The sequence below is a fragment of the Tarenaya hassleriana genome, unplaced genomic scaffold (assembly GCF_000463585.1).
Source record: "Tarenaya hassleriana unplaced genomic scaffold, ASM46358v1 Cleome3, whole genome shotgun sequence".
NCBI classification, from domain to species: Eukaryota; Viridiplantae; Streptophyta; class Magnoliopsida; order Brassicales; family Cleomaceae; genus Tarenaya; species Tarenaya hassleriana.
In genome coordinates, this window is record NW_010966177.1 from 6,686,486 (window position 1) to 6,709,793 (window position 23,308).

At 36.2% G+C, this 23,308-nt stretch overlaps 5 protein-coding genes across 9 annotated transcripts in view; 2 read left to right on the forward strand and 3 right to left on the reverse strand.

Moving 5' to 3' along the window:
• The first annotated feature begins 927 nt into the window (after positions 1-927).
• LOC104819799 (scarecrow-like protein 15) lies at positions 928-2,939 on the forward strand. The gene has a single exon (XM_010550046.2). The coding sequence runs from the start codon at positions 1,114-1,116 to the stop codon at positions 2,800-2,802; it is 1,689 nt and encodes a 562-aa protein (XP_010548348.1). The 5' UTR covers positions 928-1,113; the 3' UTR covers positions 2,803-2,939.
• A 14-nt stretch (positions 2,940-2,953) lies between these two features.
• Positions 2,954-6,176, reverse strand: LOC104819800 (G-box-binding factor 1-like). Of its 5 annotated transcripts, none has more exons than XM_010550051.1 (11): positions 5,890-6,163; positions 4,937-5,069; positions 4,764-4,808; positions 4,588-4,677; positions 4,402-4,491; positions 4,157-4,305; positions 3,954-4,060; positions 3,694-3,851; positions 3,509-3,586; positions 3,295-3,420; positions 2,954-3,209 (listed from the first exon to the last, which is right to left on the reverse strand). In XM_010550051.1, exons 2-11 carry the CDS (start codon positions 4,994-4,996, stop codon positions 3,171-3,173), a joined length of 942 nt encoding a protein of 313 aa, XP_010548353.1. In that variant the 5' UTR covers positions 4,997-5,069; positions 5,890-6,163; the 3' UTR covers positions 2,954-3,170. The 5 variants fall into 5 exon arrangements, with proteins under 5 accessions (XP_010548353.1, XP_010548352.1, XP_010548351.1 ...); XM_010550050.1 differs by having other exon boundaries at positions 3,694-3,857; positions 5,890-6,161; XM_010550049.2 differs by having other exon boundaries at positions 3,694-4,060; positions 5,944-6,166.
• Positions 6,177-8,626: 2,450 nt separating this feature from the next.
• Positions 8,627-11,363, reverse strand: LOC104819802 (homeobox-leucine zipper protein ATHB-40-like). The gene is made up of 4 exons (XM_010550053.1): positions 11,355-11,363; positions 10,467-10,569; positions 9,847-10,166; positions 8,627-9,073 (listed from the first exon to the last, which is right to left on the reverse strand). The coding sequence occupies exons 2-4, from the start codon at positions 10,534-10,536 to the stop codon at positions 8,843-8,845; spliced, it is 621 nt and encodes a 206-aa protein (XP_010548355.1). The 5' UTR covers positions 10,537-10,569; positions 11,355-11,363; the 3' UTR covers positions 8,627-8,842.
• Positions 11,364-20,699: 9,336 nt separating this feature from the next.
• On the forward strand, positions 20,700-22,541 carry LOC104819804 (probable NAD(P)H dehydrogenase (quinone) FQR1-like 2). The gene is given in 3 exon segments (XM_019203101.1): positions 20,700-21,198; positions 21,201-21,258; positions 22,280-22,541. Coding segments are annotated over 3 exon segments (786 nt in total). The 3' UTR covers positions 22,509-22,541.
• Positions 22,542-22,645: 104 nt separating this feature from the next.
• The window catches only part of LOC104819803 (UDP-glycosyltransferase 72C1), a 2,440-nt gene continuing 1,777 nt past the window's right edge, over positions 22,646-23,308 (reverse strand). The window contains exons 2-3 of the mRNA XM_010550054.2: positions 23,219-23,308; positions 22,646-23,071 (exon numbers count right to left, since the gene is read on the reverse strand). Of these exons, the coding sequence (XP_010548356.1) occupies positions 23,220-23,308 (89 nt within the window). The 3' untranslated portion in view covers positions 22,646-23,071; position 23,219. The remainder of the gene's footprint in view (positions 23,072-23,218) is intronic.

A 23,308-nucleotide genomic window follows, 5' to 3' on the forward strand; every position in this document is an offset into this window, starting at 1 on the left:
TTGCATGCAGCGGCCAACCACATCTATCCATGATTAAATTTCCTCATTAAATATTTAGAATTTACAAACACAACGATCAAAATAAACCCGATTTTTTATTATACCATTCGACGTACTTCTAGTATGCGTATTTGTTATAAATATTGCGTGTGATAAATGTCATTATACACACATGCGATAGCACTGATATATTTATCGTTGTTCTACAGTGAAGTTCATTCATGCATCTAACAAAAAAACATTTTTTTTCCTTAAACAAAGAAACGTGGTTTCGATTTCTAAGACGTCAGAAAATCAATCAGTGAGGAGAGAACATATTCCTTCCCTTTCGTTTCCGAAAAAAAAAAAGAAATTATAAAGAAGAAAGGAAGGTAGATGGTGGGCCACAGTGAACGAGCGTGGTTTTTACGCGCTCTGATGGTCCGTCAAAATCTAATAAGGGTAAATCGGTAAATCATAAGGCCCATGGGCCTCTAGCCACATATCCCGACAAATCTGCTTCATGTGGGCCCAGGTGGGCTTTTTAACATGGGACCTACTTAAGTGAGTGCGCCGTTGCCTTTTTACCGTTTACTTCGTCAACACACCTTTAAGGCTTTAACCGATCTTTGTGAATTCCTGAAATGATACTCTGTTTTTTTTATAAAAAAAAAACAGTACAGTACATGTCATTTATAAAAAAAAAAGAGTATATGTCACAGTATGCCAGCATATGTACCAAAAAAAAATAGACGTGATAATATATCATGTATTTTTTACAAAGCATGTATGAAGAATAGACATAATTTTGATTGTTAAATCATATGAAATTCAAGACGTATAAATCTTTGTATTGAAATCTATATATACGGCCTAAATCTTAAATACTTGTTTTTTGTATTAAAAAACCAATTAATTTTCCTACGAGAGAAATAAAGACATGCGACCATCGTGGCATTGTCCCTGCCCAAACTCTAAGATAAAAAGCTCGCAATCATACCTTCCAAAAAGCCCTCCGTCTCTTCCTCCTTCCTTTCCAAACACACACAGAAAGAGAGAGAGAGAGAGAGTGAGAGAAAATCTTTCTTCTTCTTCGTCTTCATCGTCACGAACACTAACTTCGGCTCGCGAGACATGAGAGTTCCATCATCGACACCTCAGGACAACCAACCTTCGGATTCAAAGGCAGTTTCTTACAACGACACCACCACCACCACGAATCTTATCAACAACAATAACAGTTCAGTAGCTACTGTTACCGCAGGGGGTGGTCTCGGTTTCAACGAGCCAACCTCGGTGCTCGACCTCCGTGGAAGCCCCAGCCCCGCCGCCGCCGCCGCGGATAAGCCTCCGGTTGCCGTTGCGGGGGAGGTATCCGGCGGAGGAGGGACCACCGGTCAAGTATCCGAGCAGTTTCCGTTGGATGAGCATGTGATGCGTTCCATGGATTGGGATTCTATCATGAGGGAACTGGAATTGGATGACGATTCTGCCCCTGCTCTCAAGAGCAGTTTCACCACTGCCGCCATTCCGACACACTACGGCGCCGATTCTCAGCTTCCTAGTTTTCCCGACCAGCTCCACCCAGCGGATTTCGAGTCGTCCGAGGTTTACTTGGGTCATCAGATCGGTGGCGGGCACGGGTTGAATTCTGTGGATGTCTCCGATGGATTCGTCAATGGCGGATTCGATTTCATCGAGGATCTGATCCGAGTCGTGGACTGCGTCGACTCGGACGAGTTACAACTCGCTCAGGTGGTACTGGCACGGCTCAATCAACGGCTGAGATCTCCGTCGGGGAGACCTCTGAAGAGAGCTGCGTTTTACTTCAAGGAAGCTCTCGCGACGGTTCTGTCCGGGTCAACCCGGAACCCGACCCGGTTATCGTCGTGGTCAGATATCGTCCACAGGATTCGGGCCTACAAGGAGTTCTCCGGCATCTCGCCGGTTCCTCTGTTTTCTCATTTCACCGTGAACCAAGCGATCCTCGACTCGCTGAACTGGCAGTCCTCATCTTTGTCGGTGGCGGCCGCATCGACGGCGGTGCCGTTCGTCCATGTGGTGGACTTCGAGATCGGATTCGGCGGTCAGTACGCGTCGCTCATGAGAGAGATCGCCGAGAAATCATCCGTTAGCGGTGGATTTCTGAGAGTCACGGCGGTGGTGCCGGAAAATTACGCCGTCGAGACAAGGCTCGTCAAGGAAAATCTCTCTCTGTTCGCAGCGGATCTGAAAATCCGGTTCCAGATCGAGTTCGTCCTCGTGAGAACCTTCGAGATGCTTTCGTTCAAGGCGATCAGATTCGTGGAGGGAGAGAGGACCGTCGTTCTGCTCTCCCCGACAATTTTCCGCCATCTGTCCGGAATCTCAGGCTTTATTCACGATCTCCGGCGAGTTTCTCCGAAGGTCGTCGTCTTCGTTGACGGAGAGGGATGGACCGAGACTTCCGGAGCCGGATCTTTCCGGCGAGAGTTCGTGGGCGGACTCGAGTTCTACACGATGGTACTGGAGTCGCTCGACGCTGCGGTTCCACCGGGAGAGAGCGCCAAGAAGATCATAGAAGCGTTCATCCTGCAGCCGAGGATCACGGAGGCAGTGGAGGCGGCGGCGGCGAGGAGACATGCCGGAGAGATGACGTGGCGGGAAGCGTTATGCGCGGCGGGGATGAGGCCGATGCCGCTGAGCCAGTTCGCCGACTTCCAAGCCGAGTGTCTACTGGAGAAGGCACACGTGGGAGGGTTCCACGTGGCAAAACGACAGGCCGAGTTGGTGCTTTGCTGGCACGGGAGGGCCCTTGTTGCCACGTCGGCTTGGCGGTTTTAACTAACCGGAAGTCTAGCTTTCTACTTAACCTTTAGGGGGTTGGTTAAATTAACAGAACCGAATTGTATCTATAAAACCCCCGCAACCTTTTCTTAAAGCTGTAAAAGTTTTTTTAGTTGGGACCTTTTGGGGGTGTTTCCTTTTTCTTCAATAAAGAAACAAAAAATATTATTACAAGAAAAACCTCTAAACGAAGTAGAGTCTTTACTCGATCCCAACAAAGTGTGATTTCGGTAATTAATTAACACCTAATCCCTAATTATACAACAACAGTTTGGTGTTTACGAGTCTGTTGGATCCAAACTATTCGTTTTTGCTCCTTTCTTGTTAATTGTTTCCTTTGCCATCCTTAGTAGATCCTAAATTTGCTACACAGCCCCTGTTCCACACAACCTCGTCAACTCATCCTGTAATAACAATAAAAAAATCGGTCAAAATTTAATTACAGCATCTTTTTTTTTTTTACAAAGCTTGTGTTTTTTTGGGTTTTACCTTGATGGAGTTATTTTCAGACTTAAGTCTCTCACATTCCTCAGAGAACCTCTGAAGCTCTTCTCTCAAACCGTGATTCTCACTCGTCAAGCTTTCTACTCTGTGTTGAAGCTGTTCACACTCTGCCTGTTTGGTTTTTTTTCCTTCCAGTGTGTCATTCCAATGGAAGATAACATTAGAGAAACAGCTCGAGATTAGATAGATATGTACATACTTGCTTTCGTAATCTCGATCTCCTTGCGGATTCACGGTTAGATTGCTTCCTTTTCTGCCGCTTGAGCTCTCGTTCATCCTACGAGCGAAAACCCGTGCTGTTAAAATCGAAAAAGGGAAGAAATGTTTTCCTCGATTAGTTACTTTTTTGTCGAATGTAACAGACAAGAGGATGATGATTCGTACTATCCATTGCTCGGACGGAACACCACCACGAGCCGCTAGTGGTGGTGCAGGAACAATGGCATTGGAGGTATTCGGTCTCATCTTTGATGCTCCTTCAGGAGACCATAAGTCCATCCCTATATTCAGATTACTCGAAGGGGCTACTGCCTTCACGGGCACTATACCTTGGACCGTATCAATAATTATACGGGTCAAGAAAAATGAAAAATAAAAGCAGATACCGGAAACCATATTTGGTTTCAGAATCATGAGAAGGGTACCATCTGCCATCGTCTGTTCAGAGCTTCCCTTTCGACTAGAGCCTTTAGCCTGTTGATTGGTGTTCTCATCGTTTCCATCAGACGAATCCTCTGTCTCACTTTCACCACTGAAAAGACAGAATTCATGATAGAGTAAACACTCAACGAAACGAGGTGGATCATTCAACAAACATGTGGAATAGACGACAGCTAATCTAAAACACCTTCGAGACACACCATCGTTGCCTGAACCAGAAGCTGCTCCCTTCTTCTCACCTCCTTCTCCCTTTCCTTTCGAATTCTCCTTCGATTTCTTGGCAGAAGTTTGGTCCTTGACAACATTCTCTGTGTTAGCTGGTGCAGAATTAGGTGCCTACACCAGCAGAACACCGAGAAAAATTTCTCCCGTCATCATATATGAGCAAAAAGTTGAACTGTAACTTAGATCATGTTGTGAAATTATGATTACCATCGGCATACTAGGATGAGCATAGATTCCCCCGGGAGGATACAAAGCTGGGTACGGAACTGGAGTTCCATAAGGTGGCATCATAGGATGCTGAAATCATCGAATTACCCTCGAACTCGTTAAAGAAACTCTCGAATGTTAAAGCTCGACCTTGCTATCCAAATAAATAATCCTCTATTCCCATACCTGGGCACCCCACATGTAAGGGTGAGGACTTGGAGATGCAACAGGCGTCGGGAAAAATGCAGCTGGAGTACCTCCAACTCCATAGTAAGCCTAAACGACGAGCGATACAATCAGCACTTAGCAATAATATGCTATGCTATGCTCTGATAATAATCTGTGACAAAAGTTCTATAAACCTGCACTGAGCTTGACCAGTCAGGGTATGGCACTGAAGGTACTTCCTGCATAGACGAGGTAGATGCATCAAAACGTAATATACAAGCATGAAGATATGTAAAAACGAAGTCATGAACACGTTCTGATACATATCTAATGCATATTCCTACGAGAGAGAGAGAGAGAGAGAGACCTGAGTTGAAGAGGATGGTTTGGAAGACTTAGAAGGCGTGCTTCCCTCACCTGTGCCCATTGGTTGCGAGAGATCGTTTCACTAACGGTAAACAAAGAAAAACACGCCAGCGAATAGAGGATCTACGATACACCTGAAACGATCAAAACCACAAAGAACTCAAATTTCTCCGATTCATACTGAAACGTTCCAAGTAAAGGCTCGGAACTGGACAAGAATCACAAACCCACATCAGCAGGTGTATATCTACCGATTCCTTAATCGGGCAAATGAATACGTGACCAAGAATTCATGTGAGGTCAATTTTTTTTTTTTTGCACAAATCGGGCAAAACCCATCACGACACGTGGCTTTTTCCCCATCACAGCAGGAACCGAGAACTCATTAAAGACAACATGAACTGATAAAGCAAAGAGAGAGACACGACAATACCACAAAAAAAAAAGAGAAACAAAACCAGGGTTTGAAAACAATGTCCATAAGGTGCAGGAAGAGAACAGAAACAAATTCACACGACATAGACAGAACAAAAATCAAGCGCCTTGTTCATGTCATTTATGGTAAATTCTGAAACTGTTGAGCCATAGAAGCGATACGAAAATATTAATATCATGTAAAACAAGATAAATTATCATTTTATACTCATTACCCAAGCTAGATTCCAAATCCCCAGAGAAATTTCAACAAGAAATAGCTATAAAAACTAAACTAACCGGAAAATTTCTGCAAAAGCAGAAACATGAACATATATGCACACATATATACGAATTTCAAGTTCAGCCTATATCTCCGAACCAAACCTCTACTTGTAAAATCGACCTCGAACTACCAACATGCAATTCTCTCTTACACACTTAACACATATATGTGTATAATATGGGCATGCGTGTGAATGTGCGTTCGAGAGAAGATGATTGAAAAAAGGAAAAAAGCAAAAGAACACGGAGACAGACCAGCTCTCATGGCATGAGGTGGAAGTCCAGCTAGGATGCGAGAAATATACATACACAAAAAAGTCCTCCTCCACTTCGACAGATCGTGCGGCCCACAAATTGCGGCGGAAATCGAAGGACAACGAAGCAAAAAAAAAACTCCCAAATAGCTTCTCCGACGGGATTCTCACTGGTTCGATCCTGTCGAGAAAAACAGACGATGAAAAATAAGGGAGAGGATTTGATTCTGCGATCTGCTGTGGCGGAGCATGATAGGGGGAGCCGGAGAAAGGGGGGAAATAATTGGGAATTAGGGTTCGAGGTAGTGACACGTGCGAGTTGTACACGTGTTAATGGATAAGGTTTTGACACGGGAGCTTCGACTGGTGTGACTCATCAAACTTTTGTGGATGTTTTTATTGGGTAATAATAATAATAAAGAATCAATATATATAACATTATAAAATAAAATAAATCTTTTAATTTTACCAAATTAATATTTTAAATATTAAAATATTTTAAATGGATATTTTATATATTAAAATCTTTTAAATAGATATTTTAATTTATAAACTCGATAATAATTCTTAATTTTAATTTTAGTTAGGATATATAAATTAAATATTAATTTTTAATATAAAAAATAAAATTTATATAATCAATGATAATTGTTAATTTAATATGATGGTAATATATAAATTAGATATTAATTATAATATAAAAAATGAATCGTGATTATAATATCTATTAAAATATTTCAATATTTGAAATATTAATTTAAATTATTATAAAATTTGAGATATAAATTAGATAAATTAAAATTTTAAACATTTGTAAAGTTGAGATATTTATATAGGATTTTTTAATAATTATTATTATTAATCCTTTTTTATTGTTTAGTATAATCTAGTTAAACGTTTTTCTAACAAAAATATGGACCGATTTGAGTAGTAGAATACATACTACTGTACTATTGCCTTTCCATCCTAACTCTCTTTTTTCATCTTTTTTTTTAACACAATACATTACAATCTATTATCTGGTTTTGAGTTTTTAAAAATTATGCCAATACCAGGAAAAAATTCTTTTAGTGTTGGGTTTGAGTGACTAAATATTCTGATTTATAAATTTATTAGTTATTATTTTTTTTTACAGGAATAGCTAAACAATGTATAAGATAATTTTAAAAATTATTGAATTATATATTAACAAGGTTAACTAATTGGGCCCAAAAATAGAGCATAACTCGGCGATTTTCCGTGCTCATTTATCACAATGGGCCCATCGCTAGTGAACATATCGTGGGTCTAATAAATTTAATGGGCCTTCTTTGGGCTATGATACAAAGTTCGAACCATTTTTAAATCCGATTTTCCATATAAAATTATAAAACTATGAACTTTGTAAATTTTACCATATTCCCAGATATTTATTGACTTTAAGATTTTTTAAACTTTCATATAAAACTATAAATTTATGAATTTTATAGGAATATCATAAGATTAATAAAGTTTATAATTTTATATATAAGTTATAAAATTCACGATTTTATGTGATTTTTTTTTCAAAGTTTGTAACTTTCTAGACTATTTTTCCTAAAAATAATGTGCAGTGCAATATCTTTGAAATCTTGTCATCTAACATAAGAATTCAAAACAACATATTCGAACGCAAGAGATACAAATATCCTAACATAGCTAAAATTGTGTGTATAGGTCCATTTCATTTATTTATGCATTCCAAATATTGTATAGTTCAATATGAATTATTACATTGTATATGTAAGTTTTGTGCACGTGTTTTTTTTTTTTTTAGGGTTGAGAATTGGCAAAAACAAAAAGGAGAAAAAAAGAGAAGGAAGCTGGTTCCGAAGTTAGGCGACGAGACAGTGAATCTCGCAGTGTTTTTGTGTGCGTGGATCCACGGATAAGGCAGAACACTATCTTGTTCATTTCCGGTAATTATGGATAAGAGTTATCTTTAACAAAAAAAAAGACGACTAACTTTTTAAATTTTATGATTCATCGACTCACCACATGTATACAACCCATTTTATTATTTTTATTATTTTATAATAATATTAATAGTAATAATTTTAATTTTTTTTTTGTGGTGGTGGGGAGGGGAAGGGATGTGGGAATTAAACGAATCGTTTCGTAAGTGCGATACAATTTGCTTCTTTACCCTTTGACGTCCAATTTTGTCTAAATTTCTTCCTTTTTATTGATATGACAACACCAACTCTTGTTTCCCTTTGGAATAAAATGAAATATACATACATACATACATATAGACTATACATATATATATATATACATGAGTAGATGCATGAAATATGTGAAATTAAAGTCTTTGATGGATCTATAGTTCCAAACTTTATGGGAGCTCAAGCACGCTTCCAAAGCACTTGAGAGATTATATTAATAAAGCTATGGAATCTGTCATCTTTTGGATTATTATTATTATCATTATCATTATTATCATTATGTTATTATTGTTAGTTAATTCAATGGTTCCCCAGTAGTCTCTTTTCTTTATAATATTATCAAATGAAAGTAATATATATTGTTTATCTTCGGGTAATATTTATGCATACGTTACATGAGTGTCCGTACGTACGTACAAGTGAATTGGTCCAATCATAAACACCCTATGTTTCGGAAGTTCTGGAGGAAACCGTGTATCTGCACACGTGGCATTTCGTAAGCGTCGGTCCATATAAATACGTGACATGCATTATGTAAAACGAAGAGGCTAATTAACGACAAGAGCGCTAAAATATATAGAAAAGACAGTCAAGCATTACTCCTTGGCTAAGCAATTGCTACTACATCATCATCGGACCCATCGTATATCTACATCTACAAATTACAGATTACGGTCATATATATATATATAACTAATGACAATTATTTTTAGAGTTGCCCTAGTTTAAGAATTATAATAACAATAATAATGATGATGTTATAGTTAATTACAAGTACATAGTCATCCATTCGATGCCCGCGGTATAACCATTTTGCGGCGGGTAGATCAAATCAAAACATGAATCGTCCACTTCGTAATCTCCGAGAAACGGCGCATCGTTGGCTTCGACCGATACAGATGAAGTTGTCGGGCTGTTGCTTGAACCCCCTTCTGCCCTCTCCGCCAACCGCTGGATCTCTCTCTCCGCCTCTTGCAGCTGCTCTTTCAACTCGATAACCTGCAACGATCAATTATTTATTTAACTAATCACCCTTTAATTGGTTATTAGTTTTTGTTTAGTGATCATAGTGGTGTCAAACGGACCAATCCAAACCCGCCAAAAGTTTTGAATTCGGATTCGGATCTAAATTGATATTTGTGTTTAATTAGGAGACTAATCATGTGATTAGAGACAAATAGCTTTGGTGGGCCTACGCATTCCGCAGGCCCAAGCATAAGGCATCCATTTAGTATAATAAAAAAAACGAGGAAAGTGTGTACGGAAACATGTAGTGATCTGAAACACATAACATGATGTACTTTTGTGTTGTGTAATGAGGTGGCATTTTTCTGTTCATTGCAATATTTTTTCGCCCCACTTTCTGTCTCTTTTTTGTTTTGTTTATTTTTTGTTCTCATTTTTTTTTTGCTACGGCTGCTTCACTCATCGGGTTTCTTCGAGCCCTGCGTTCATCACTCGCCATCTTCGTTTTATGTTATAGGAATAAAATTGTAATTACGGAAGTAATTTTCAAGTATATCCGTTTTTTTAATTTACTTATAAAAGATCAATTATAAAATCGACATATTTTTCGTGAAACCTGTCCCTATATTGTAATCTTTTTTTTATGATTTAAAATGTTATAATCTTTTATTTACTCATCCCTCTACCTACATATATATCATTTCGATTCTCACTATATAGTATATACAGAATAAAATTTTGGACCTAATCGAGTTGAATAAAACAAAAAAGAGAGAGAGAGAGAGAGAGAGGGAGAGAGAGGGAACCTCAGATTCGAGACGGCACTTCTCGACAAGGACGTTTTCATGGAGGTCCTTGAGCTTGCTGAACTCGTCTTCGAGCTTCTTGTTCTTAAAACGAGCACGACGGTTCTGAAACCAGACAGCCACTTGACGAGGATCGAGCCCCAATTCCGACGCCAATCTGTCCTTCCTCTCCGACTCGAGCTTGTGTTCGTTGCCAAAGCTCATCTCGAGCATGTTCACTTGCTCTTCACTCAGCTTCCTCTTCCTCATCGTTCCTCCATTGATGCTTCCTTCTCCGTTCGCTTTGTTCTTCCTCCTCCTCCTCCTCCTCCTCGGCTCTCCTGCTTACATAAGGAAAAACCCTTTTAACTAATTCACCCAAAAAAAAAACCATGGTATGAAATGAACAGAAGCCATTCACAGTTTCTTAAAAACGTGTGTACATTCATGTACTATATACGTATATATATGGGTATATATATATATATATGAGTGTGTGTATGTTCATTTCTTGAGCTGGGAGTGGAGAAAGAAATCTGTACAAAGTTAACTCCCGGCCAATTCACAAAACAATACGCGCCTGTATTTGTGTAAGCATAGTAATGAAAGAAGATACAACATAATTTATGATATGGACCGACCTTGTTGAGGAGCAATTTGGGTGAAGGCGCCAGGGTACAACTGAGAGGCGAGCGCCATATGATCATCCATCTCTCTCTCTCTCTCTCTCTCTCTCTCTCTCTCCTGTGGTTTTTGTTTTTGTCTCGCTTTTGCTGTAATGCGAGGAGATGTGTTGGGGGATGAGGATGACTCGTGATATATAAGGAGGGAGGGGAAGGTGTCGTGAGATGAGAACACTTCGTGTTTCTTGATGTGATTATTAATATGTCCTTTTCCTTTTGTGGGCTTCCCCTTCTCCGTAAATTTCAGGATTGCCACTGGACATCGTTATCGTCGAAGTCATGTTATATATATATATATATATATATATATCACTAATTAATCTATAGTTGTTTCGTTTGTGCAAAGACATGACTTTGTTAATGCGGACAATATTATAACTGTATCAAACTCATGTGAATGTGAATGCAACAAATTTACATTTAATGTTTATAAAATTTTATAGTAAAACGTAAGAAGGCAAAACCTACCCCACACTCACATATTTATATATATATACACACCACACACCTTTACTAAACCGCCTCAATTTGCGAATGTTCATATAACTTTTTTGTTTATTTTATTTAAATTATGAGATGGAATTCGAGAATTCAGCCACGATATATATATATATATATAATATGTGTGGGGGGGGGGGCGCACATGCATAGAGAAAAAGATGAACAGTTGACACGCATATATACACACACAAATATTGAGTTGTCGAATGAGGTAATTATAATTTTATTTTGTCTGGAAAAATAAAACCATCTTTATCCAATCTTTTGGATAAGACTTTGTAACAACCCAAGAGAGAAAATCACCCAAAATTAAGGATGTCTTGTTATCGATTTCCTCTTTTGTACTCTCTCTCTCTCCCAAAGTCGTTTGTATTCAATTGATTCTAAAGTTAATCTCTTAAGACCGCTGCACGCACACATCCACCCATACACACGTACATATGATTAGTGGTATAATATATGTAATGTATGTATATATATATATATATGAAAGGAGAGTGTGGGATTATAAGGCTTTCCTGATTAGGCAGTTAATAAATATAAGCAGGGTCATTACGCATTTTAATTATGAACACAGAGCATCATTATTTTGTACAATTCTCTTTCTCTCTCTATATAGATATATAAATTGTGCCCACTATTAGGATCCCAACCTGACCGGGCCACTCCTTCAAATTCGATAAACAAACAGTAACAACATCCAAAAAAGGAATTTGTTTGCCTTTACTTTATAGTAATTTCAATACCCATTTGAATTATTAATCAATTTATACATGCTACGGTCCATGCAATAACATAGCATAAGATACTCCAAATATTCGGTTCTCAAGCGTGAAAAAGTTGAAGTCAAACGCGCGAAGATAGTCAAGAGGCGAATGCGGAAAAATTATTCACCTTGCGGTAAACGAATAATGTTAAACGAGTTCATTTTAAATATGATATATTATATAGTTTTGCGAGTTCCAATAAAATTTATAAAAATAATGTTTTTTCAAGTACAAGGGGACTGTTTGGCATATGAGATTGTGCTGTCCAATGGAGAGGACATTCATCGGTCACATTGTCCCCACCGGCCAATCAAAGCCGTACCCATTCAGCTGCTTGAACGAATAGAATTTGCTTTCGTGGAACAATTTCAATGGACGATTAAAATTTTATTTCAAAACTTTGTATCCTTTTTACTTCTTTTTTTTTTTAATTACGAAGTTGGTACGATTAATTCTGTTTGGTTGCCGAGAAGAAAAAAAGAGAAGCTATAAGAGAGAGGATCTTGGGCGTCGAGAAGAGAAAAAAGATAGAAAATTTTTACGGTGGTTGGAGGGATTTGAGGCGGATAGAGTTGTCGTCATTGTTGACTAATTATGGTTAATTAGGGTTTAGTTAATTATATTTTATTTTTTTTAAATGCATGTGTAAATGTTGATTGATTGTATTATAGATGTGATTCTCGATTTCTGAACCTCTAAATAGGGAAAATTGTTAGAATGAAGTAATCATTTATTTTAAAAATATATACGTTATAAATTTACATATTTCTTGATATAAAGTGTTAATTATTTTTTTTTTCAAACTTCTCCCACATGCATGGTTGTTTTTTGGGCAACCCTTTATAGAAGATTAACATGCATGCTGGTTTTTTTTTTTTGTAATCGTTTCTAAGGGTTTGAATGGAGATGAGTTTTATTTTGGGTTTTTAGTTTTAGTTTTTGGATTTTGGTTTTTAGTTTTTGATTTTTGGCTTTTGGATTCTATAATATTTGAAAACTAAAAAAAAGTAGCTTTTGATTTTTCTTTGATTTTTCCGTTAAAATGGCTTTCCAAGTTTTTAGGAAAAACAATTTTGTGAAAACTTGAATGATAATTTTTTTGGTTTTTAGATTCTAAAAACTCTAAACATTCAAGGCCTAAATTATTAGTTGGATAATTTATTCATAAGATAAACTTTTACATCGATATCAGATGATCGTCCAAATTCATACAATTTATCACACGTGAATTTGTACGAGAATATTGAAAACTATTTCAAGATTAAATACGTATATAGAGTTTACATATGTTATGTATATCTCATAATATTTCTATATGTGAGATATATCTACAATAGGCGTAATTAGTTTCCCAAGTTAACTTCCAAATGTACACGATGATTATGTTATATATGATATCAAATTCATATATTCATGAATTACATATTAAATTAAGAATATATTACATAGATGTCCAAAGAAAACCTATCAATTTCACAACTTATCCAACATAGTAAATATAAAACCGCAAATATATATATATATATGTATATATATATATATATATATATATAAATCTTTAGCTTTTGATATCGTCCACGTGCTTATTTCTTTATCTCGAAGGTGAAGGAGGGAACACAGGAACATTATCGGAGACCGGCAAAAGGCGAAGGAAGAGAAGAGATTGGGCAACGTGGCGAAGAAATATAATAAAAACCCAAGTTTTATATTAATAAGAAATAATATATAGGGTATTATTCGAGGAATTAAAGGGCAATGGAGACTTACTTAGATCGCTCTTTGTCTGTCCTTATTCTCGTAAAATGTCGGCTTTAGGACAGAGACTCGCATACGCAAAACATGTTCGTCCAATCCCATTCACACATCTGCACACTCTCTTCACCTATCACCCACTCGCATGATGTCTCCACACGTTCCGAATCTATTTATTTCGGTGTATCCGTCCACGTAGAAAAACCTTCCCATGCATACGTATAAAAAGATACCTAAAAGTTCCATTTGTATCATTTTCGTTTTTAGAATTCCACGTCCTCATCCCTCAGATGAGTACACCTTTTGCCATGAGATTATGCTTTTATCATAGTTTCATTAGTATTTAGAATACCCCATTACAAAAAAAAATAAAATAATAATAGACGCTTTCCAACGAAATTTTTAATGGATTTATCCGTTCACATTCGAAATCATCAAAAAAGCATATATATATATATATATATATGTATATTTAAGGTTCGAATTCATGCGAATATACTAAATAATCCACAACCCGTACCAAATACCCGTATATATACACACTTCATCTTGAAAAATGAATGAGATTAAGCTCTAAGTTAAAAGAAACGAAAGTTGATTTAGCTTATATTGGAAAGGGTTTCGTATGATTAGATTTTTTTTTTTATTTGTATGTTCTTCTCTCTCTCTAGCACATGGCAGCATATTGTCGTGCGCCACTCTCTTCCTTACTTTTCAATGTGCCTAACCTGTCACCTCGTCAAAATTTTCAAACATGTTTATGAACGTTTGATGATGCGAAAGTGATCGATGAACATACATACATACATACATACATACATACATACATACATACATACATACATACATATACATACGTACATACATACATACATACATACATACATACATACATACATACATACATACATACATACATACATACATACATACATACATACATATGATGTTAGCTTTGATCATATAATCATCGCAGATCATTGTAGATTTGTTACGTCCGTACTACGTACAGATATTTTAATATATTTTTATCATACATTATTAACTTATTATGAGTATGATCATAATTATTCGAAAGAAAAAAGGGTTTCCATATGTCAAACTGCATGTAGCTTGCTTCGAATTTGTAATATATATTTGATTTTAGTTTTTTACCCTACGTACGTTTATAATGGATTACAATGAATTTGGGTTTGTGAACCTTGTATCATATGTTTTTCGTCACGATAGAAGAAAAATATATATATAATCGTAATTCAAGTGTATCTAACTTGTTTTAAAATTTTAATTTTAGTTTATTTAAAAACAATTGTAGTTCTATTTTTTTTGTAAATAACCAAAATATCTTCCAAATAAATTTATTTGGACGAATTGGAGAAATTACCATATATATATATATTATAAAAGACAAGAAGAGGAGCACATGGAATGGAACTATGGAAGGGGTGGCTGGGGACGTGGCAACTCCTCAACCATTTGGTAAGAAGACCACCCCTCTCATTCGGCCACGTGTCTAAAGTGTCTTGGTTCATTGCACCCTTCTCCCTCACCCTGACCCCCTCCTCCCGACCAATCATATTTTTCCCCTTTTTGTTTTTAAAAATTTTTAAATTTCTTTCTTTACTTCTTATCCGTTAACCATAACCATAGCCACCGCATTTTAATCCCACATTTTAACATTTATGTATGTATATAAAAATATGATTTTCCCTTGTAGGAGTATTTCGTAATTTTACTCATCAAACTCCTCTAATCATGGTTTAGTTTTTCCCTTCGATCAAGGGGCACGTATCAAATATTGTCATTTGGTTTGGGTAATACACACACACACACACACACATATATATATATATATCAACCTATATATAATATTATTGGAGAGCGGATTTGAGCTAAATATCATAGTATAAACATGAATTTTGCATGACAGAGAAATCATTTGCATGGAAAAGGAATGGTTGGGTTGGGTTTGGAAGTTATGCCAATACTTATCCACAAAGAAGAGAGAGTTGTTCGTGACATATAACATACAGTCTTATACATATAATGTCGTGACAATCTTGACCACCTTATCTAACGACACTTTCTTTACCAAATTAAGAGAGATAATGAAATCACTTCATCTTTGGAATTTGATGGAATCATATCAAGTGTATATCTACCGATTCCTTAATCGGGCAAATGAATACGTGACCAAGAATTCATGTGAGGTCAATTTTTTTTTTTTTGCACAAATCGGGCAAAACCCATCACGACACGTGGCTTTTTCCCCATCACCTTGTCTGTGGACCCTCTCTCTTTCTCGCAAGTGGGATACAAAATGGGATTTACTTTCACTCGTGACTACTTGACACTTTCGACTCACAAAGTCTTCATCCTTCATGTTCTTTGCGTTGAAATGTTCTATCTGTTGTCGATTCCCTTCTATATTGGGGCTTTCTTTGAAATAATATAACTAATTTTTTAGGCTATTATTATCAACATTTTCAAAGGTCATTTTCACGGTTTTGTTTTTCGTTAATTCAGTTGTTATCCTCAAATTAACGCATTATGGCTTGTTGACAAAAAACTGAAAAATATAAAATATTAAGTTCATTTTAAGAGCCATAGAATGTATTCTAAAATGACAAATCAAATGGCTCCCTCTCTATCGAGTGATAGATTTTCTATCAAACATGTAGATTCAAGTATTTATAAGTTTTAATTTTCCTCTCAAGTGTTTCAAAGGGTCTATATTTAATTAAGAAGAACAGAATGATTAATTAAATAAATATTCTAAAAGATAATGATTGCTGGATTTTATTTATTTATTTATTTTAAAAAAAGAATAATAGGTCCACGCTTGATTAGGTTCTAAGTTATTTTATCTTCCATACGTAAAAGCTTCATGCTTTTGCACGCTTCAGTTGTTTGTATTCGTCTTGGACGTCCGAACATGAAGACTTAAAGGAAAAGTCCCGACCTCTAATTTTGCAACATTTCTATTTTTAGACATTTTCTTACTCGTTAAGCCACATGATGACATCACCATATACAATAATCATTCATGCCATCAATATATATATATATGTAAATCTAACTTGGATAGTTCACCTGTAAAACGGTGACCCAAAACGTCTATCTCGCCCGAGTTCGAACCTCAAATTGGAGAAGGGAGCATAATTCATTTTGTATATATATATACACCAACAAAAATATATGTGAATATATAGAGGAATACATATTGAAAGCTCCGCGTTAGTTTGTCTCGTTGAAGGTTTGAGGATGAGACATTTTATTACCACTAGACTGCAAGGCGATCGACCAAAGACATATTCTTGCTTCTTATTTTTTTACTTATTAATGATTAAAATATCTTCCAATCCAACGGTGGCTATGAGTTTTCACCCGAACTTTGCCGATCATGTGAGAGATATAGTTGGGTTACAGATATGGTGAATTTCCGTATTATAAAAAAAATCTTTAAATTAAATTTGTATATTCGGCAAAAATGAACACTTTATGTAAAAAAAATGACTAGCAATCAACGCAATCCGCTAATTGTTAAACATGATTGTCAATCGGGAGCATATAGGTATTGTATTACAAAGAGAGGTGTGAATTTTGTTATTAAAAAATTGCGAGAAATATTAATTATTTATTATACTATAGTAGATAATAATATTATTATTATTTTAGTTTTGATATACACCGCAATATAAAAGGTTTCCTGTTTATGGGTTCGAGAATTTTGATTTTATTTTGTAGCATTTAATTTTTTTTATGTGAAAAAACACCACATATATATGGCTACAAAATCCTAGACCGACGAAAGATATTTGATACTTTATGAAGAAATACGTTGATATAATAAAAATGTATTAGCGCCCCTTTACCACAAGGATAATATTTTATAGGTCCTATAGTAAAATGGGTATTATATATAATATATGCGATCCAATAAATTGCCACAAAGAGAAATTATCCATATATTTGTGTCGTTGCGTGTGCTCCTCGTCCAATACCTTACTCCTAATTAAAGTTTCCTTTCATAAAATAAAATAAAAAATACATTTGACTTGGTGCGCTTTTCTTTTTTCTGCCACTCGTTGGTTCATGCAATAAAGCATATAATATATATATATATATATATATATATATATATATATATGTGTGTGTGTGTTTTAGACCAAAGTTTCTCATTTAATCCCCTGAGTTAAGCCTTGATTTTGGGCATTAGCTCGAAAGTGTTACCTCTCTGCTCAAATACAATTGCATCAGCATTTATATACATTTTTTTTATCTCAGATTTTGGTAATTAAAAATTTCATGAAATTTCAACCGTCATTCAAGAAGAGACTTGAATTTTTATAAATCCACCTTGTGATGGTCAAGTGGTTGTAGCTCATTGAAAATAGTTGCAGTGTTCTTATCTCAAATCTCATTTTCGAGCAGCGGACGAAGAAGAATGATATAATTTGATTGTAACAAAATTATCTTTCGATTCAGTATAGATATGATTAGATCGAAAACTCAATGAAACAATTTGAATAAACAAACTTGGTTTTTTACCGATAATATTGTTTTTGTTTGTTTAAATTTAACTTGGATAAAATAAGAAAAAGAAAAATATACGTTTAGATACTAAAGAATCACTATATATTAGACTCTTTTTTTATATATATTATTCTAAAAAATTTATAACGTAAGAATCTACATGGATGGACCCATTTACAAGATAATGGGATCACATGTCTCCATTATTTTAATTAAAAACTTTTTTTTTTTTACAAATTTTATAAAATTCTAAGCAAATTATTAAATGCCCTTAATATAATTAAATTTATTCTCACTGTTGCCCCCATTATAAAAATCTATAGGTCCGCTACTATATATATATAATAAATAGGATTTTATTCTCATTTTCATAATCCAATAGTGACTGAGATGAGTTTTTTCTTACTTATAGCGATTATATACGAATCCAATAGAGAATCTGATGTATTATGTTTTATTTGGCACTATAATTAATTTCGATGGATATAAGAATCCCAGTTTATGGTAAATCAAATCTTAACCTAGCTCAAAAATTCTCTATAAGAGGATACAATATTTACGGAGGTAAGAAAGATCATAAAACAGTAAAATTGCAGTCTCTAACTTGTCGCTTTCACTCTTAAAGCAAAAGTGGCTACACATGGATAACTAAAATGATAAATTTATATTGAACGTTCCAAAAAAAATAGTACAATAAACAGTATAGGTGGACGTTCCTAAAAAAAAATACACAATTATTTTATTGGTACGGATTTTAAATTCTATGTTCAATAATAATCAATATAAAACATATATTAAATTTAAATAATACTATTTTTAAATTTAAGTGACAACATTTATATAACTAATATATTCGTAGCACCCACCAACTCTTAGCTATGAACTTGATGAATATATATATAATTAAAAATATGTCGTCCTTCAAAGTCAACGAAAAATGAAAAATAGTTTCGTAGAAGATGGCGATGACAAATCCTGCAAATTGTGAAAATTCAATAGGATCGAAAATAATGACCAGTTCCAAAAAAAAAATAAAAAATAAATAAATAAATACAAATCTAATTTGGGTTTTGAGAATATAGCATATAATAAAAAGGGTTAGATTGCAAATGTTGTTTTCATGAGGTTAGAAGCATGAAATCTTCAGACCAGCTAAGCATAAATATTGGATGCTTAAACAACAATTAAAGATTCCAATGCTTGATTAAGACATTAATCAGCCTTATAATATATTAAATATCACGATTTATAAACGTTAATTATCTACGCAAAAGACGTGGACGGTCAGTGACCGCTCTCACGTGGAATAAAACCGTACTTTCATCTATATATAGAAATCAATACACAGTATAATATTAATATATTCTCTCTCTCTCTTAAATTCCCAACCCAAATCACGATTAGACCTTTAAGCACATGGGTTAGCAACGCTCTTAATCTTGTCATTAGCACATTAATCTCAATATATAAATTTCCATAAATAGCAACGGAACACGTGTCGTGAAGGGTGCGTGGACAAGTGTCCGTTTTAGGTAAGGATTCTCGCTGCGACCAGCTAAAAGGAGTTGTGTTTCTAGATTGCTCTTGGGTTTTGTGTATTTTTAACATTAAAGTTATTTTTAAATCCCTTTTATTTGTTTAATTTATTATTATTATTAATATTTATAATTATTCTTTCTATTTTTGTCCTTGCAGCTTTGCAAGGGATCTTATGTGATTTTGATGGTGGTCCAAGGCATACTTGGCACAACAGAGAAGCTTGGAGTTGATAAATTAATGCGTTTTTAATCAATTGATGAACTACACCATATTATAAAAAAATGTACTTTGTATTATAAAGTTAAACGGTGCGAATATCAAATTAATGCACTTAATTATTTCTTTTTCTTGTCATAAACCAATGGGTAAGATACATATTAGCTGGAAAGAAATGGCCAAATCTAATTAGCTAGATTTATTATTATTTAAAATAAGCTATGGATTAATTATTCTTTTGCAGTTAATGCTCTAGAGTTAAAAATTCCATACACCTTTAACCAATCCTTCAAACCTGACTTCCGAGCAACATTAAGTATTTTTTTTACATAATTTATAATATTATAAGTGTGATTTAGATTCAAATAGCCATTAAAAATTGGATTTATCTACCAATAACCACATAATTAGGCATATATACATATATATATATATATATATACACAGTAGTACAAGTACACATGCTTACAAATAATGGATTGGATTTTTACAAGTGTCCATTTATTTGCCGGAAGGCCCGGAACCACGTATAATGGGCCTTCAAAGCCCAATATAAACTTGTCAGTTTACCTAAAAGTCCATTAGGCCCAATACTTCTGATTGTTTTTCGATAGGCTCAAAAAGGTGAATGCGACGCCGCTTCAGTGGGCCTGGAATTGGACTGCAATCGATCTGAAGCGAGAAACTGGATTACATTAAGATCCACTGATAAACCTTTTATTAACCCCATTTAATTTGCAGATTAATGACGTGATTAATTAGTTAATCAAGTGTGTAAATCAGGTCATCCCCTTCCCGTTCAACGGGATTTGGGTAAAATCATCCATGGGGAAAGGAGGCGGGTGCGTACCCATCAAGAAGAAGAGGCAGGCGCCCCCCTATGGGGAAAGGAGGCGGGTGCGTACCCATCAAGAAGAAGAGGCAGCCGCCCCTCTCCGCCGCCAATGACGGTGACGCCGCTCCGAGTCCGATTGAATTTGATCGGACCACCGGAGACGGCGAACTGGCGACGGCCACCACCACCACCGTGGGAACGAACCCGGCGATTGCGGCTGGGATCCCGCTGAGGATCTTCATCGTCTTCTACTCGATGTACGGGCACGTCGAGAGCTTGGCTAGGAGGATGAAGAAGGGCGTCGATGGCGTCGACGGCGTGGAGGCGACGGTGTACAGAGTGCCGGAGACGCTGCCGACTGAAGTTCTGGAGCAAATGAAGGCGCCGCCGAAGGATTTGGAGATTCCCGAGATAACGTCGGCGGAGCTTGCGGCGGCGGACGGATTTCTATTTGGATTTCCGACGAGGTATGGCTGTATGGCTGCGCAGATGAAGGCTTTCTTCGATTCAACGGGGCAATTATGGAGGGAGCAGACGCTTGCCGGAAACCTGCCGGGTTCTTCGTGAGCACGGGAACGCAGGGTGGGGGCCAGGAGACCACCGCGTAAGCTTCCTATACCGCACTTTATATCGTTGTATTTTTTGTATAATGTTTGTGAAGCTGGATTGGATAGAATTTGGGGTAAAATGGTAGCTTGGATGTGAATGTGAATGACCCTCCATGCGCAAGTTCTTGAGCATTCAACCACTCTTGAGGCCCATTAGTTCTTGAGCTAGAAGACCATGATTTGAAGATTTAGATGATAATTTGGGTTTTTGTGTTGAGGATTGTGGAGGTTGGTGTTGGTGTTGGATTCAGGGGAACATTTCTGTAGCATAAAATCTACTCTAGGCTAGTGCAATGAGAAGGTGGTTGTATCTTTAACTAAAAACTTCCCTGGGATAATGAACGAACTTTATGGTGAACTGCATAGATGAGGTGCTTATTAGACCATTCATTTGGATTGATTCTTCGATGGCATATTATTGGATTTCATCGAGTGGGTTGGTGTCTTTGGTGACGTGAACGTTCTTGCAAATTGGAAGGGCTATTGTTTTATTGTTCTTGGTGTGATTAGATGTAGGCGAGTCGGGTTGTAAATTGGTAATTGTTGGTTTTCATCATTAGCGTGAATATTAGGGGGAAAGATTTACCGGAAACGTAAATTGATCTTTGAAGGATTAGATTCTGGTACCATTCTTATGGGTGGAATTGATTCCAAGCACCTTGATTGCTTGATATTTGTGTGTGTATGTGTTTTCCTCCTTTCTCGGAGGAATGCATCTAGTTGGAGGGCTGCATTCTTGGATTCATCACTTTGGTTGTGCAATAACTTGTTTTCAACATTCTTAGACGCCCTTGCATTGTTTTGCCTCGAGTTTTTTTCTTTTTCCTACCAACGTGGCGTCAAGAACACAGCATAATGGAATCGGCATTGCAATTCAATTAGGGCTAGTGACATATATGCTTCTCTGTCATAAAGTTAACTCCTTTTCCTCACGAAACTCGAATCGTTTATCGACTGCATGTGTGTATATATATAGAGAGTTATGTTCTTGATGCCATGTTGGTTTGGGGTTTTCAGGTGGACAGCAATCACACAGCTTGCACACCATGGAATGCTATTTGTACCAATAGGGTACACATTTGGGGCCGGAATGTTCAAGATGGATTCGATCCGAGGAGGTTCTCCGTATGGGGCAGGTGTCTATGCCAGTGATGGCACTAGACAGCCTACCGAAACAGAGCTGGCTTTTGCCGAGCATCAAGGACAATACATGGCTTCGGTTGTCAAGAGACTTTCCCTGTCTTAAACCTTGGGTTTTTGTTCTTGGCAAAAAAAAAAAGAAAATTGAAAATCTCGTTACTGTGCCAGCAGTCTAGGTTCGGACAAAAAGCCTGCATCTTGGGACAAGACCAGTTCGAGATGATCATATCAAAACTGGGAGCCGATGGTGGGGAAGTATGGATTGACGCGGAGTGGGTTGTGTACATTCTTATGAGTAAAAAAAAAAAATCTTTGTTCTTATTTTTTTTACTCAAAATAAAAATGAAAATCCTAATTGTCGATGGTTTTTCTTCTTGTACAAATGAAAAGGTTGATTTGTGCACGTTATTGGATTCGGTTCAATAAAGGAAGAAAAAGAAAACATGTTGTCCTTGATGGAAAAAGGGGGGTCAGTTGTCATTGAGGAAAATAGGGGGCCTTAAGTGAAAGAACACAGAAAATCAAAGGGCCAAAATTAGAAATATAGTCTTGTTGGAAAGACGACCAATTCTTGAAATCAGTTCTGGAGATTAGCGTAATCGCCATTCCATTTTCTCTCTCTTGAGGCTTCACACAATCCATAGCTCTGGTGTGTAGATTATCTGTCATCTGTTCAAGGATCCACATAAAACAGACTTTCATGTACTGTGAATAATATATTTTATTAAAAAAATTGTAACTTTCGGGGAAATTCATGATCTATATCCCTCATGGTTGCATCATTCATAAGCAAGAATAACAAGTCTTGGGTTATACTCTATATTTGCAGATTTTTGGATTCTGTCCTCATAAGAGATTCTTGTGCTGTGTTCTTGAGATTTTGAACGTTCTTCCTCATCTCTTTCC